The sequence below is a fragment of the Drosophila erecta genome, unplaced genomic scaffold (assembly GCF_003286155.1).
Source record: "Drosophila erecta strain 14021-0224.00,06,07 unplaced genomic scaffold, DereRS2 tig00000092-arrow-pilon, whole genome shotgun sequence".
Lineage (NCBI taxonomy): Eukaryota > Metazoa > Arthropoda > Insecta > Diptera > Drosophilidae > Drosophila > Drosophila erecta.
The window spans coordinates 1340064-1353995 of record NW_020825207.1 but is presented as its reverse complement, the minus strand read 5'-3'; the positions used below and the strand labels follow the sequence as shown (position 1 = coordinate 1353995).

General features: G+C 41.9%; 6 protein-coding genes across 8 annotated transcripts; 4 read left to right on the top strand and 2 right to left on the bottom strand.

Annotated features, from left to right (window-relative positions):
- The first annotated feature begins 37 nt into the window (after nt 1-37).
- LOC6548123 (potassium voltage-gated channel unc-103) lies at nt 38-3857 on the top strand. The gene is made up of 15 exons (XM_001976501.3): nt 38-276; nt 446-1328; nt 1382-1625; nt 1685-1755; nt 1811-1921; nt 1982-2136; nt 2193-2313; nt 2369-2489; nt 2552-2670; nt 2740-2794; nt 2846-2981; nt 3041-3180; nt 3240-3433; nt 3497-3591; nt 3644-3857. Exons 2-15 carry the CDS (start codon nt 462-464, stop codon nt 3780-3782), a joined length of 2568 nt encoding a protein of 855 aa, XP_001976537.1. The 5' UTR covers nt 38-276; nt 446-461; the 3' UTR covers nt 3783-3857.
- LOC6548124 lies at nt 3853-5920 on the bottom strand. The gene is made up of 11 exons (XM_015156044.2): nt 5907-5920; nt 5549-5748; nt 5150-5489; nt 4954-5090; nt 4808-4904; nt 4557-4744; nt 4426-4508; nt 4327-4374; nt 4187-4274; nt 4012-4133; nt 3853-3959 (listed from the first exon to the last, which is right to left on the bottom strand). Exons 2-11 carry the CDS (start codon nt 5641-5643, stop codon nt 3853-3855), a joined length of 1305 nt encoding a protein of 434 aa, XP_015011530.1. The 5' UTR covers nt 5644-5748; nt 5907-5920.
- A 210-nt stretch (nt 5921-6130) lies between these two features.
- On the top strand, nt 6131-8445 carry LOC6548125 (mucin-5AC). The gene is made up of 4 exons (XM_026980641.1): nt 6131-6370; nt 6425-6486; nt 6553-6752; nt 6812-8445. Exons 1-4 carry the CDS (start codon nt 6322-6324, stop codon nt 8337-8339), a joined length of 1839 nt encoding a protein of 612 aa, XP_026836442.1. The 5' UTR covers nt 6131-6321; the 3' UTR covers nt 8340-8445.
- Nucleotides 8446-8712: 267 nt separating this feature from the next.
- LOC6548126 (eukaryotic translation initiation factor 5A) lies at nt 8713-10387 on the top strand. Of its 2 annotated transcripts, none has more exons than XM_001976504.3 (4): nt 8713-8817; nt 9372-9579; nt 9837-10038; nt 10098-10387. In XM_001976504.3, the coding sequence occupies exons 2-4, from the start codon at nt 9374-9376 to the stop codon at nt 10167-10169; spliced, it is 480 nt and encodes a 159-aa protein (XP_001976540.1). In that variant the 5' UTR covers nt 8713-8817; nt 9372-9373; the 3' UTR covers nt 10170-10387. The 2 variants fall into 2 exon arrangements, with proteins under 2 accessions (XP_001976540.1, XP_015012677.1); XM_015157191.2 differs by having other exon boundaries at nt 8713-8821.
- Nucleotides 10388-11226: 839 nt separating this feature from the next.
- LOC6548111 (60S ribosomal protein L12) lies at nt 11227-12263 on the top strand. 2 transcript variants are annotated; one of them, XM_001976505.3, is made up of 5 exons: nt 11227-11302; nt 11371-11432; nt 11534-11607; nt 11671-11851; nt 11998-12263. In XM_001976505.3, the coding sequence occupies exons 2-5, from the start codon at nt 11396-11398 to the stop codon at nt 12201-12203; spliced, it is 498 nt and encodes a 165-aa protein (XP_001976541.1). In that variant the 5' UTR covers nt 11227-11302; nt 11371-11395; the 3' UTR covers nt 12204-12263. The 2 variants fall into 2 exon arrangements, with proteins under 2 accessions (XP_001976541.1, XP_026836377.1); XM_026980576.1 differs by having other exon boundaries at nt 11237-11307.
- Nucleotides 12264-12733: 470 nt separating this feature from the next.
- Nucleotides 12734-13394, bottom strand: LOC6548112 (60S ribosomal protein L39). Its single transcript, XM_001976506.3, has 3 exons — nt 13288-13394; nt 13099-13202; nt 12734-12876 (listed from the first exon to the last, which is right to left on the bottom strand). Exons 1-3 carry the CDS (start codon nt 13288-13290, stop codon nt 12828-12830), a joined length of 156 nt encoding a protein of 51 aa, XP_001976542.1. The 5' UTR covers nt 13291-13394; the 3' UTR covers nt 12734-12827.
- Between the last annotated feature and the right edge of the window lie 538 nt (nt 13395-13932).

Here is a 13932-nt window from a genome sequence, read left to right as displayed (position 1 = left end):
TGTCCGAAAATTTTAGAAAAGCAAAGCCTGATTACACTGGAAATAAATGTTCTATAATGCAGGTGACTTTGAAATGAAAATTGCATGCAGTTACATATATTCATTTAGTTATTTAATTTATCTAGAATCTTTCTTAAAAAAATGAGAATGTGTTACGTCAAAAATCAAGTTGAAGTGTTTTTAATTGATTATAAATGAATTTCAACTCCGGATTTCTCCGTGTGCATGCCATACCTGTTCTGTTTTGATTTGCGAGTAAATAAAAAAGTGCATTAGGTAATAAATCGCAGTTTTCGCCAATTTCAATATAGAATAAGTGGAAATATCACATGTCTGGCTTTTTTAAGCGAATATCTATTTGAATTTCCTTCCAAATCCGCATATTCTGAGCTTTGCGAATGTTTGATTATAATTTGCAACACTTTTCCGTTTTCATATTTTGCAGACTTGAAAATTGCAAAATGTCCCACAAATCTTGCGTGGAACTGAGCGAAATCCGAAAATTGGATAAAATAGTGCAGCAATGCGAGCTGTACATGTCCAACAACAATTTAAACGATAATGCCGCTAAGAAACCGCCTTTAAAGGAATTTAAACGAAATTGCCCTGCCAAATCGAACAAATTTGTGGAGAGGGAACTATTCTCGCTCATGTGCAACCTGAATAAAATTGAAAAGAAGCAGGTTTTTGTTTCAGATATCCTGATTAACGCAAGCATGTTCGACGACAAGAAGGAGAGTTTGACCAGGTTTCCGAAGAACGTGTCCGACCACAACACTCTGGTGTACCACAAATTCCTGAGGAATCGACCCACTAACGATGATGAAGCATTAAAACTGAAGGCGGGTGCGAAATCGAAGGATAAGCCGTTCCCAAAAGCCACTGCAGATTGCTTTTTTTCGCCGCTACTATTCAAAATCAACAATAAAAGGGAGTGCTTGAAGAAAGTGAAGCCCATCAAGGGGGAAAGTGCAATTGAACCTAATAATATCCCAATCGAACCCAAGCCAAGTCAGCACAAAAAGCAGAAATGTTTCAAAAAATGCATCAAGTGCGACAAAAAGAAGCTGTATATAAAGAACTACCAGGTGTCCGCCAGGCGGGACTGCGATCTCCATTGCTCGTATGACCCATTGCGCAAAAATAACGCCGACCTCTTCCAGAACCACAAAGGCACTTCCTACGAGTGCATGTTCAAGAACCTGAAATACAGTCAGGCCGAAAAAGCGACTGACAACGTGTTGGGGAGCTCATATGACGACATGCTGGACAAGGAGGCTCTGCTCGGATCGAAAAGCGAGCCGAAGGGGCAAGATCCCAACGACATGGTATATCTGAACCAGTCGATTAAAGTACTGTACTGATTAAATTCCTTCATCAGATTACCTCCCTGGGGGGAAACATACTGCTGGACCAGAAGTTGCAGAACAACTACTACCACAAGTGGACTCTCCTGCATTACTCGCCCTTCAAGGCTGTGTGGGATTGGATAATATTGATCCTGGTGATGTATACGGCCATTTTCACGCCGTACGTGGCTGCCTTTCTGCTTGGAGAACAGGATTACCAGAGGCGGAACAACAAGTACATCAACTCCGATCCAATTGTCATCATTGATTTGATTGGTGAGCTTTAATGATGCAATGATGCATTGTATGGGAACTTTATCAATGGAACTTTTCAGTGGATGTTACCTTCATTGTTGACATTATAATAAACTTTCGAACGACCTTTGTCAACTCCCAGGACGAAGTGGTCAGCGCGGTGAAGTACCCAAATTGGAAATTAAAATAAACCACACTCGTTCTAGGTATCCCATCCTGGGCGCATAGCAGTTCACTACTTGAGCGGCTGGTTCCTAATCGATCTGGTGGCCGCTGTTCCATTTGATTTGCTCCTGGTGGGCAGTGACACCGACGAGGTGAGACCCATCTATGCACTCCTACATGGAATTGATTAATGCCTGCACTCCGCATTTCAGACAACTACCTTAATAGGACTTTTAAAAACAGCTCGACTCTTAAGACTCGTTCGCGTGGCCCGAAAAATAGATCGTTATTCGGAATACGGAGCTGCAGTTCTTATTTTGTTGATGGCGACCTTTATTTTGATTGCCCATTGGTTGGCATGCATATGGTAAACTAGCCTGATATTAGTCGATTTGTTTTTGGAATTGCTTAACTCTATTTAAGGTATGCGATTGGAAATGCGGAAAAATCGATCGCTTCCAAGAACATCGGTTGGCTCAATTCGTTGGCCTACGATATTCAAGAACCCTATTTCGACAACCGAACTGGTGGTCCCTCTATAAAGGTAGAGCTTCCTTCCGACCACCTAATCCGCATGACTCTAAAACGATCCTTTTCAGTCGCGCTATATCACAGCTTTGTATTTCACGTTCACCTCGCTCACTTCCGTGGGATTTGGCAATGTGGCACCGAATACTGATGCTGAAAAGGCATTCACTATTTGCGTGATGCTCGTTGGATGTAGGCAACCTCGATATATTTCTCTAAATACGTGTATTGAGACCTTTAATTTCCTCTTCAAGCTCTTATGTATGCAAGTATTTTTGGAAACGTATCTGCCATTATTCAAAGGCTATACTCTGGAACCGCCAGATATCACACCCAAATGCTGCGCGTTAGGGAGTTTATTCGCTTCCACCAGGTACCAAGCACGCACATCCTTATATAGCATATAGTATAGTATAGAACTGAGCACCTTACTCTTCTGCAGATACCAAACCCGCTCAGGCAGAGGCTGGAGGAGTACTTTCAGCACGCGTGGACCTGTAATATCGCTTGATTGTCCCTTTTCTCATTCTAATCCACTGCCTTTTAAGATACGAATGGAATCGACATGAACTCGCTGCTCAAGGGATTCCCCGAGTGCCTACAAGCCGACATTTGCCTGCACTTGAACAGAAAGTTGCTGACGACATGCGCGGCTTTCTCGGAGGCAAGTCCCGGTTGCCTACGGTGAGTGTTTGAGGGCCAGAAGATTGGTAAGGTAAAATAACTAGTTTTTAAATTTGCAGAGCGTTCTCCCTCAAGTTTAAAACCACTCATGCCCCGCCTGGTGATATTCTAGTCCACCGAGGAGATGTGCTCACCTCCTTGTATTTCATAGCCAGGGGATCCATTGAAATCCAGAGAGCCGGCAATATTGTCGTACTAGGTGAGTTCAGTGAGTTCAGTGATCAATTGATAATTGAATTAAAACTACTACTGCTTAAGGTAAAAACGATATATTTGGTGAAAATCCGTGCATACACCCAACGGTCGGAAAGTCGAATGGCGTGGTAAGAGCACTGACATATTGTGATATCCATAAACTGCACAGGGACGACTTGCTGGACGTACTGGACTCTTATCCGGAATTCCTGGAGAGCTTCGTCAACAACTTGGCAATAACCTACAACATGAGAGATGTGAGTAAACGGACATCGATCCAGTGCTTAACTAAGTGGAGTCCATATGCTGTTCCTTTTCAGGACGAACATTCTGGCGTCGATCTCAAGCACCGCTACCTAAGAGCAAAGTCATCCGACAAAATGAGGAGCTCTCCTGACATACCCTCTATAAGAATGTAAGCGAATAGCACGTTGCGGGAGAATGCTGACTTATGTACTTCTTTTCAGAGTTGGGCTGCGTTATAAGAAACAAAATGTTAACACTTCTGTGCATAAAGTTAAGAATGATAACTCCCGAGACCTAAATATCTTCATAGAAAACGAAATCGCAAACTATCACCTTGATTTGTTCGATAATAATAATTAATAATCCGAATTATTTTATTCATTTTTGCACAAGCTGTGGCAAAGTTCAAGAGCGAAAAACAATAAAGGCCCTAACCAAAAATCATAGTCTTGACTGTTCTTATGAAGTACGAAATGATCTCCAAGAGGTTCAGCAGGGATGCGCCGAAGAAGAGTCCTACCACACTTCCGATGCCAACTAAAAAAGGGTTTGGGGATTAGTCCCAAGTGAGCCGACTGGGCAGTCCTACCTATTAGATCCAGTTTTGTTTGCGTGACTGATCTGTGATACCTCGCTGTGGGTGGAGAGGCTATTTGAACTTCGACGACGTGTTCTCCATTCTTGTATACGTTTTTCGTATCCATAATGGACCTACAATAGAAGGTGTATTACCAAGGAAATAAATCAGTTCGAGGCCTTTTTACCCCACTAAACTTATCTGCTGCTCCACGCAGGATGGCAAGCAAACCATGTTCTTTCCAACATACTCCTTCACTTTTGATGCCAAGTTCGCTGAAATTATACGATTACAACGATTTTCTTCTCTTAAGGTAATCTAAATCACCGCGCTCTAAGCATTGGGTAGCCGCTATTCCGCAATAGATACTTTCGTCTACAAAAGAAAGAGGGCAATAAAGTCTTCACGTTAAAGTGGCTAACGTACTGCGATCCTTGGGGTTGAATAGCGTGCAGTTGCAGAGTTCCATCTCAAACTGACTCCGGATGACGGACATGCAGGTCGAGAAGCTGGGGGAACATAAGGTGGTTACTCCGGATGAGGACTCACCCACTCACCTGTAAGGAAACCCCTCGACAGAACTTTCGCTTGGGAACTTGCACTTCCTTTGGGAAACGGGCTCGTCGATGACACCCTCCTGATTGTGAATCTCCTCGACATTGAAGGCGTGTATTTGGGGTTCGTTGGAGATGCCGTAGGACAAGGCATTGAAGAAGGGCAGATCCTCAGGGCTGTTTACATACAACTAAGGAACACAAATTTAATTGTTGCCAATACTAGCTTTCTGTGAACCTGGAACTTATCACACCTCATATGCATATATTAAAGCTTGTCGGAAGATCAATCGCAGATTTCGGTTTTTGTCCAACGAAGAATACCTGAGAGGCATATCTTCGATAGTCTTACTGGAGGAGGAGTAATTTATTTATGATTTGAACTACTAATAAAACGTACTAGTCCAATAGATTGTTTGCCAGAAAGCAGTAGCCCATTTCCGTCTCATGAAACTTGAATATCTCTTCGCAATCTGGCATCAATTCGTCACGAAAGTATACTTTCTCAAAGAACTCAGTGCAATTTGTTGGAAAAAACTAGAAGTACATATGTTAGTTTAGTTAAAATACTATCTAAAGGCCAATTCATGCGAGACCTCTCTTCTTAACTTCGTAATATCGACATCACACGGACTCTTGCAAGAGGCTACCTTCTCGTTCAAGTTGTTAGGGTTAATAAAAGCATATTCGTATATAGTTTTTGCAATGGTGTAGCTTAAGTTTTGACCTAAGTATTTCTGGAGTTCGTATTGGAATTCGGTTGTCACTCGGGTTTTTGTCAAGCAGACTGCTATCGATGGGAAGGTGTTTATCCAGCGACTGTAGGCAGTCGACACCCCTATGGTCGTGGAGTCCGTTTCGTATCTGTTTTTTAAAAGAACCAATATAGTAACCGTGCTCCATCCAGAAACGCCGAGCACAAAAATCCAAAGCAGCCTGCAAAGGAATGCTAGTTTTTCGAACCGCAGGCAACATCCTCAAACGATAAAAGTTACCCCTTTTTTTGCACAAAAGACTTGAGAAATCCACTAAAGGTCGTCATAAAAGACCTTATAAATTCACAAAACATCGCCACTGCCTTCCGCCACATTTCGTATTCATGAAATCCTTTCCACGTTTTCTTTATAACTGATTGCAATATAAATGCCCATCCTTTATTTAAATACTGAGGGATGCACGCGAAGTTCAGAGCGTCCTAAAGCGCAAAATGTCGTCAAGATTAATGGAAAGATAAGAAGAAAACATAGTTTTTATAATGTATGCAACTGCACGCAAACTTCAGATGCATTAATGGGTATCAAAGTTCTGCGCAAATCGATTGCTTTGCTTGGGAAGTTTGGAAAGTGTGCATACCTTTTGAAAGTGTGCTCAATCATTTAGATGCAACAATTATAACAGAAGATGAGCTTGTCCAAGCGTTGAGTTTTATGCTCCATAGCACACACGCCAACATTTGGATGCAGCATCTGGGAACTCGCTTGGCAACCATCATTCACTCGGGAACCTAGTCGGATATTAAAGTAGAATATTGAATAGTTTTTAAGGACCTTTGGGACGCGTTTTCGAAGAACACCAGGCAAAGGTGTCAGGAAATAAATGCACTTACATATGTATACCTCGAGCAAAGAAAAATACAGACGTGAGTGATTTGGCAAGTGTATATCCCCCTGAAAAGCACCAATCTCTTTGAATCAAGTACCAAGTAATGTGGATGGAAAACTAATGCTGGTAGTCTTGAATTGTCTGCAGCCAAAAGTATTCGCTCAAGATGTTGGGGAAAGTGAAAAGCAGCATTATTGTCATTTACATGACCACTGGTATGAAGGTTAAAATCAACTAAATTCCAATTAAGCTCACCTGCTCTGCTTCAGGACTGCTCTACATACTGCTCAGCATTAAGGCATCCTCCACCTATATGAGGCCAAAACGCCAGGTAAATATTCGATGCGGATTTCGCGCCAGGAAAAGCGAAAGTTTGAACGCCCGAATCGACTTTCAGATGTGGCCCGTGGATCATCCGGCGATTGTCCTATATAGACAGCATCCGAACGCCATGCGAAAGTTCTACTGGTACAACACCAGGACCCCAGTTTTGGTAGGCAAAATGCGGCTAAAAAACTATATGCGCAACATGCACATGCTGCCCAGATACGTTCACTCACCTGTCCAGTTCCAGGAGGCCTATGCGAATTCAAAGAGGTTTCTATCAGCACCTATTCCATGTGTGCACAAGTATAATCCTGGTTGATTTCTTTCAGGAGCATCTTCAGAGACTTGAGCAAAGTAAATGGGTTCAAAGGCACATCCCCGCCCACTGCCACTTCCCCAGTGGACTACGTTGCGGCCCCGCTTAATACGATTGATTACAGTTCCCCCCCAATAAACCCACCCGTTGGCTTCAGTGTAGCCCCAGTCAACGCGTTCGTGCCCCTGACGGCGGGAACCCTTCCAAGCGCAGAACGCCTACTTGGCGCTCCGAGTCAGTGGAACCACTCCGAGTCCCACGTCTCCAACGACCGCTGGAAGCAGTGTCGCGAAAACTGCCTCCAGGTTCCGTACCAGGAGTATGCTAGGGACCAGTATAGCTCGCAGAGCATGGCCAGCGACCTGCCGGTGACCACGACAACTACTATGCCCTACTTCAACTACGTTGCGCACACCTACTTCACCCTGGACGACGTCATTCTGCCCCATTCCGCATCGAAACTCGCGAAATCTCCAGCACCTGACCAACAGTTTCGCCCCAGTATCCAAGTACTCACAACGCAAAGACCCCAGGAGCTTTTCACTGAGCGATTTGAGCCCACTACGCCGTCTGCAACCGCCACTACCACGACCACTGAATTCACTTTTCCGGGGAAAACTACGGTGTTGGACATGGAGTACAGATATAGCACCAGACCAAGCTGGTTTAGCCCCACTACCTCCAGCACCACAACAACCGAAGCTGCGGCCTCTGAGGATCCCCCGAAATGGACAACACCGCAACCCGAAGAGAGCGTCTATTCTATGGCGAATGTTACAACAGGATCCTATAAGCATAGACTGAAGTCCCTGAAAGCGACCAAAAACTTTTCCTCGAGCATTGAAACCAAACTAAAACTCTTAAAGCTGCATCTTAAGAACCTAGTTACCACTAGGGAAACGCCCAAGAACGTTCAGAATCTAACAACTCCAGCTGTTCTCGACAACAACACCACGGTGCCAGAAACGACTACAACAACAACAACACCCACGCCGCCAAGAAGAAGAACCAGCGTCAATAGAAAACTGAGAAAACTGCGAGTTTTGGCTTCGACCAAAAAGGTTCCGGTGCAGATTTCGAGGAATTCTACAGACTCGATCAAAGCCAAGGGAGAATTCAAAAAGAGTTTACCGAAAAGGATTTACCAGCGGCGCAAACACTTGAACTCCACTACAATGCCAGAACACACGAAAAACACAACAGCGGAATCCGCATCAATAAACAAGCTTAAGCGCCGAACAACCGCAAGCACTCGGAAATCGGCGGACGTCGATGACAGCGTTATCGTTAAAAACGCAACGCAGGCGATAAGTCACACTTTGGCAAAAGCTCGCGGCGATGGAATACCGGAGGAAAAACACGCCTTAGTTACAGAATCGGCCATCATGACTATTTCCAGTGGCACTTTAAAAGTGAGGCAGCCCCATATTAAGGCAAGGTCAAAGCCGCAGAGGTCCAGAAAAATCACGCACCTGGAAAACGATAATTTCATACCGTCGCTGCCCATTGAGGTATATTTTAAAAAAGTAAATCAGCAGTAAATTGCAATAGCCTTCAAGTCATGCATATAACTTGTGTAAATGAACTGAGCAAGTTAAAGTCTTAAATATTATTAATACTTACAGAGACATTTTAAGCACCAAATACATAATGATTCATAAAATTAAATGTTTGCAATTTTTCATTAAATTTTCTTTATTTAAACCGAGTTGGCAGGCCATGTAGGTAAAAAATAAAGAGGGGCTAGTCTTGCAGATACATCATATGTACATATATATATTTGATTAAGTTTAGACTGAGTTGGCAGGCCAATTAGAGTTTGGCGAAAATATTGCACATTTTTCTTGTTCCACTTCCACCGTTCCTAAACTTGGTACAGCTACCGGCGCTGAAAATCCGGGTGCTAAGATGCAGCACTGCGCGTTTCTTATTATTGACCGGAAACAAAACGTGGGTTTGATTCGATAGCAGGGTTCTTTCATTTTACATCTTCGTTTGGAACAGTCACAGACTTTGCAAGTAGGTTAGTAATTTCGCATTTTTGCTGATAAAAAAACTGCAAATTTGGCCGAGTACCGGCGGGCGAGGTTAAGTGCACTTGCAGCTGGGCGAAACACTCGAAATCCCCGTGGAAGCTAGAATTAACCTCCGGTCGTCTCGGCATATTCAGTAATGTGCGAAAGAAAGTATTTACACACACACACATACACACATGTGCAAAAAAGCAGTACACAACTTTCGAGTGCCGTGTCTCGATGACTTTGCCAAATGAAATGTTTGAACATTAAAGTGCCTGGGTGTGCAATTTGGCATACGACATTTTGGATACATACATTCGCCGACACGTATATACATACATATGTATGCATTTTTTCGGTTTGCACACGCTCGTATTTACATACATATGTGCGAATTGGTCTGTGTCTGTATGTACCCATAGAACGCCGAGGTATATTATGTTCTTCTTAAACCAGCCAGTGTCTTTGTGCCTTAGTGTGAATGCATTCAAATCGCGAAATCACTTAATCGAATAATAATTTAAATAATTAATCCAATCATTTCTTCTGCCGCAGATATGGCTGAGTTGGACGATCATTTCGAGACCGCTGACTCCGGTGCATCGAACACCTATCCCATGCAATGTTCGGCATTGCGCAAAAACGGATTCGTCATGCTGAAGTCGCGGCCATGCAAGATTGTCGAGATGTCTACTTCAAAGACTGGAAAGCACGGACACGCCAAGGTTCACATGGTTGGCATTGATATTTTCACCAACAAGAAGTGAGTATACTCGTGTATTCGTGCGAATATTCTTGTGGCAGCAGCATTTGCGGAGAGCACAAAGGAAGCTCCGCTGCGCGGCTCTCGAATGTAATCAACGGAAAGTGTGCGCAAGTAATCTTATCTTGGACCAAAGTTATCAATAAATTTATGGAGGAAAAGTCGAGTGTGGAGTCCACCGCGGCGACGCTACCTCAACCCAAATCCAGATCCGCTTACTTAACGCCTCCTATCCGCCTTGTCTATCGTCTTTGCAGATATGAAGATATTTGCCCATCTACTCATAACATGGATGTGCCCAATGTCAAAAGGGAGGACCTTCAGTTGATTTCAATAAGTGACGATAGCTTCCTTACTTTGATGAACGAGAACGGAGATTTGCGTGAAGACTTGAAGGTTCCAGAGGGCGAATTGGGTGAGCAATTGCGTTCAGATTTTGACAGTGGCAAGGACTTACTGGTAAGTTTGCTTCGACACCTTATTATTTGTCACAGATTCATTTAATTATGCTTTTTCAGTGCACCGTTCTCAAGGCGTGCGATGAAGAGTGCGTTATCGCAATTAAAAACAATACTGCTCTGGACAAATAGGCAAAATGTGTCGCTGTAAATTTCTGTTGCATTTACATCTGAAACAAATTTATTCAAAGATGCTGTTATAGGCTAGTTGGCTCTACATCTTAAATCTGGTTCTAACGATTGTAATTAATATAACAGAAACTCGAAGCATCCATGTTTGAATAACTAAGTAACAAGATACACGTTTGCCAATAAAATTTTTTACCTAAACGTCATCCGTAAAACTATGATACGCCTGCTTTTTATTGCGTTTAAAGCTAATTTAATTCGCACAACCAAATGGGGAAAAGTAAACAAATTGCTGTGCTGGACGCTCGAATGAATGGCGTCGCTTAGCATGAAGATGGTAAACGACGGGAACCAGATGAGGTGACGCTACCGGTTTTAAATGGGTTCAAGAATAACTTGTACTATTGACAATCCTTATAAGCAGTTCTAAACACCATTTGAAATTTGACTGTATCCTTAAGATAATGAGATACTAACATACGGTAAGTGCAGGCATAGTGTTTGAGGCAGGTCGGAATTTCGTATAGTACTATAGTATAGTATAGTAATATATGTATGTATGGTCCGATTGAAATTTGTGGATAGAATTACAAAGTTGATGACCCGGCTTCCGGAAAAGCTAAGGGAAAGGGGAGCATAACAATAAAAACAATTTTCATAAGTTCACAGATAAGAAGAAGAACCGATAGCTTTTCTACGTTGAACAATCGATATACAAATTGGTTCAGTAAGTTAATAAACATAATTTTAATAGGTATTTCTTCAGTTATCATATATAAATTACTTACATAAAATATACATTAATGACATAAAAATCGAATTCTTTACAACAAAAATAAAAACAATACAATAATAGATACAAGACGACCCCAAATGTAAAGCAAATGTAGTTTAAAAATAAATTTGATTCAGAATTTTAATTTTAAATCTTTAAGCATTTTCAACAAAAAAACAAATTTTTAAATCTTAATAAAAAAATTGCTACAAAAAAAAATACGAAATCGTTAAATTTGTTTCTGTTCGGCGTTCCATTTAAGACACTTTTTATTCCGATAGCACGGGGCGATACATCACTTGCAAACGGTCTCCCGGAAATCGATAGCTTCTTCTTTCTTTTTCTGTGTGTCTTTTTTGCGGTAAAGTACATGAGCTGAAAATGTCTCAAAAAAAATCGGCGAAAATTAATGTAATCTTTGCCTTGCAGCGACTGTTCAAGCCAAGATACCGCAATGCCTCCCAAATTCGACCCCACGGAAGTTAAATTGGGTAAGTAAACCAGTGTTCATGTGAGGAGTTGAGCTTCGAACACACTGAAGTAAAAAATGGAGGATTGTCTACTATAAGAAATTTCTGCATCCAAATTACAGTGTACCTGCGTTGCGTGGGTGGAGAAGTCGGTGCCACATCCTCCCTGGCCCCCAAGATCGGTCCCCTTGGTTTGGTAAGCATGCAAATCGGTTTGTTTACCTGTGCTATTCGCGCTAACAAGAGCATCCCCCTGTAGTCGCCCAAGAAAATCGGTGATGACATCGCCAAGGCCACCTCCGACTGGAAGGGTCTGAAGATCACCGTCTGCCTGACCATCCAGAACCGACAGGCCGCCATCTCCGTGGTTCCCTCCGCCGCCTCGCTGATCATCAAGGCTCTGAAGGAACCCCCACGTGACCGCAAGAAGCAGAAGAACAGTGAGTATTACCCGCTAATCCTGGACTTCCAACTGCCTGTGCCCAGTTCTGGTGGAGTATGAGCTATGCGTCCACCGCACTGCCCACTTGCACTGGATGGTTCATCACAAACATCACATTCAACAAAAAACATCCTTCATTCACAGTCAAGCACAGTGGAAACATTGGCTTCGAAGACATTCTGGCCATCGCCCGCGTGATGAGGCCCAGGTCCATGGCCCGTGAGCTGAAGGGAACCTGCAAGGAAGTTCTGGGAACCGCCCAGAGCGTCGGCTGCACCGTTGATGGAAAGCACCCTCACGATGTTATTGACGAACTGAACGAGGGCTCCATTGAAGTCCCCGCGGAATAAACAGTTTTTGATACAGAATTAATAAATTGTACGCGATACAGTCTGTAATAATTGACCCAATCGGACAGAATTTTACTTTCGAGCCAACTTTGGCCGCGAACGTGATTTTGGATAGGCTAGTGAAATGTTACTTATCAATAGGAAAATTAAGAAGCGCGGAAATCTGCATCAGAACCACGGAGGAGCATTTCCAATTTGGAAAGGCAATAGAAAATTCTTAAATAGCTCGGTTTCGCTGTTGAAATTCTATTAGGTACAAAACAAGTTGCAGAACTCTTGCGTACATGAATTCATTTTCATTTATTTGTTACTACAATATATATATTTGGAAGCTCTATGCCCAAAAATTTATGCAAGTAAACAATTCGCACATGCCGCGCAAAAAGCACATGCTTGATAAGAATGTTTCCAGTTTTCGTTAAGGGAGGATGCCATCGGGCACATTTTTGCAGGATCTTGATTAAGCCCGTTTTCTGCGGTTATATTTAGGTATGCATACATCCCACCCAAGATACAAATAAAACGGGGTGTTAAATCCGAACAATGTAGACGAATTTATTATTTCATATTCTCGAAAAGATCTTCAGCATTCCACAAAGTTGCGGAGCTCCTGGAATCAACAGCTTACAGCTTCAACTTGGTACGCCTCCAGTGACGGCGCTTAGCGTTGTAACTGAAATGAAAAACGGGAAGTTTAAGCTAGAATGGCAATTAACAATGAAAATGGGCTAAGAGTATGCTGCAACAAGGTTATTTTATGTTATTGAAGGCTAACAATTAGATCCGTGTTAAATAAGCCTGTGACAGCGTACGTAACGATTGGGTAACTTTGCCCTTACAGAAACTTTTTCACTGTAATAATCCACTTTTAATAGAAAATCAGCTTCGAGCTTACCGAATAGTGTTGCCAGTACGTAGGCGAACCCATTGGGGAACGGATCTGTTCTGCTTCAGCTTCTTAGCCAGCTTCTGCTTTATTCTGAACGACTTGTGTGCAGCCTGGTGGAGAAAGAAGTTACGACCGTTTTAGTATCTCGCAGCATTCAAAACATTGATCAAAAACCATAATAAAATTATTTCCCACCATTTCGTCCAATCTTTTCAACGAGCCACACCGGAAAGAAAGAACCAAACCGGAAAAGAATAAGCGTTGGTGGTGGGTAGGTATCGATAACTTCCACGATTCCACAATTTGATGGTATACGAAACTATAAAAAGGAACGAAAAATGTTTTGCGGAATCACATAAAATAATAAAAACCTAAATTGTATTATTGACCGGAGAGTACTTAAAAATGTATATTAAAACTCAGTTAGTTTTCTTCGTACATTAAGCTTCTTTTTAGATTTTATTTAGGTAAAAACAGATAAGTTACATAAGTATGTTTTATATTGCTAACATAACTCAGCTATGAATATAATGTATTAAATATATATTTTTTTATATAAAATTGATATTGATTGAATTGTATCCGTTTCATCGATATATTTTTACAAAAGTTAATAACAAAATGTACAGTGTAAATACTTCACAGAAAAAAGCTGTACACAAAACATATGTTTGAAAAATATTAAATATTACAAATTTAATTTGAAAGTGTTGTTGTTATTGTAGTTCTATATTAATTCGGTCATGTAGTTCTGCAGTTCGTTGTGAATAAATATTTGTTTAAAATCCAGTTCTTAATTAAATTTCATTATAATAGTTCCTTTTTGACATTCCGATAAGT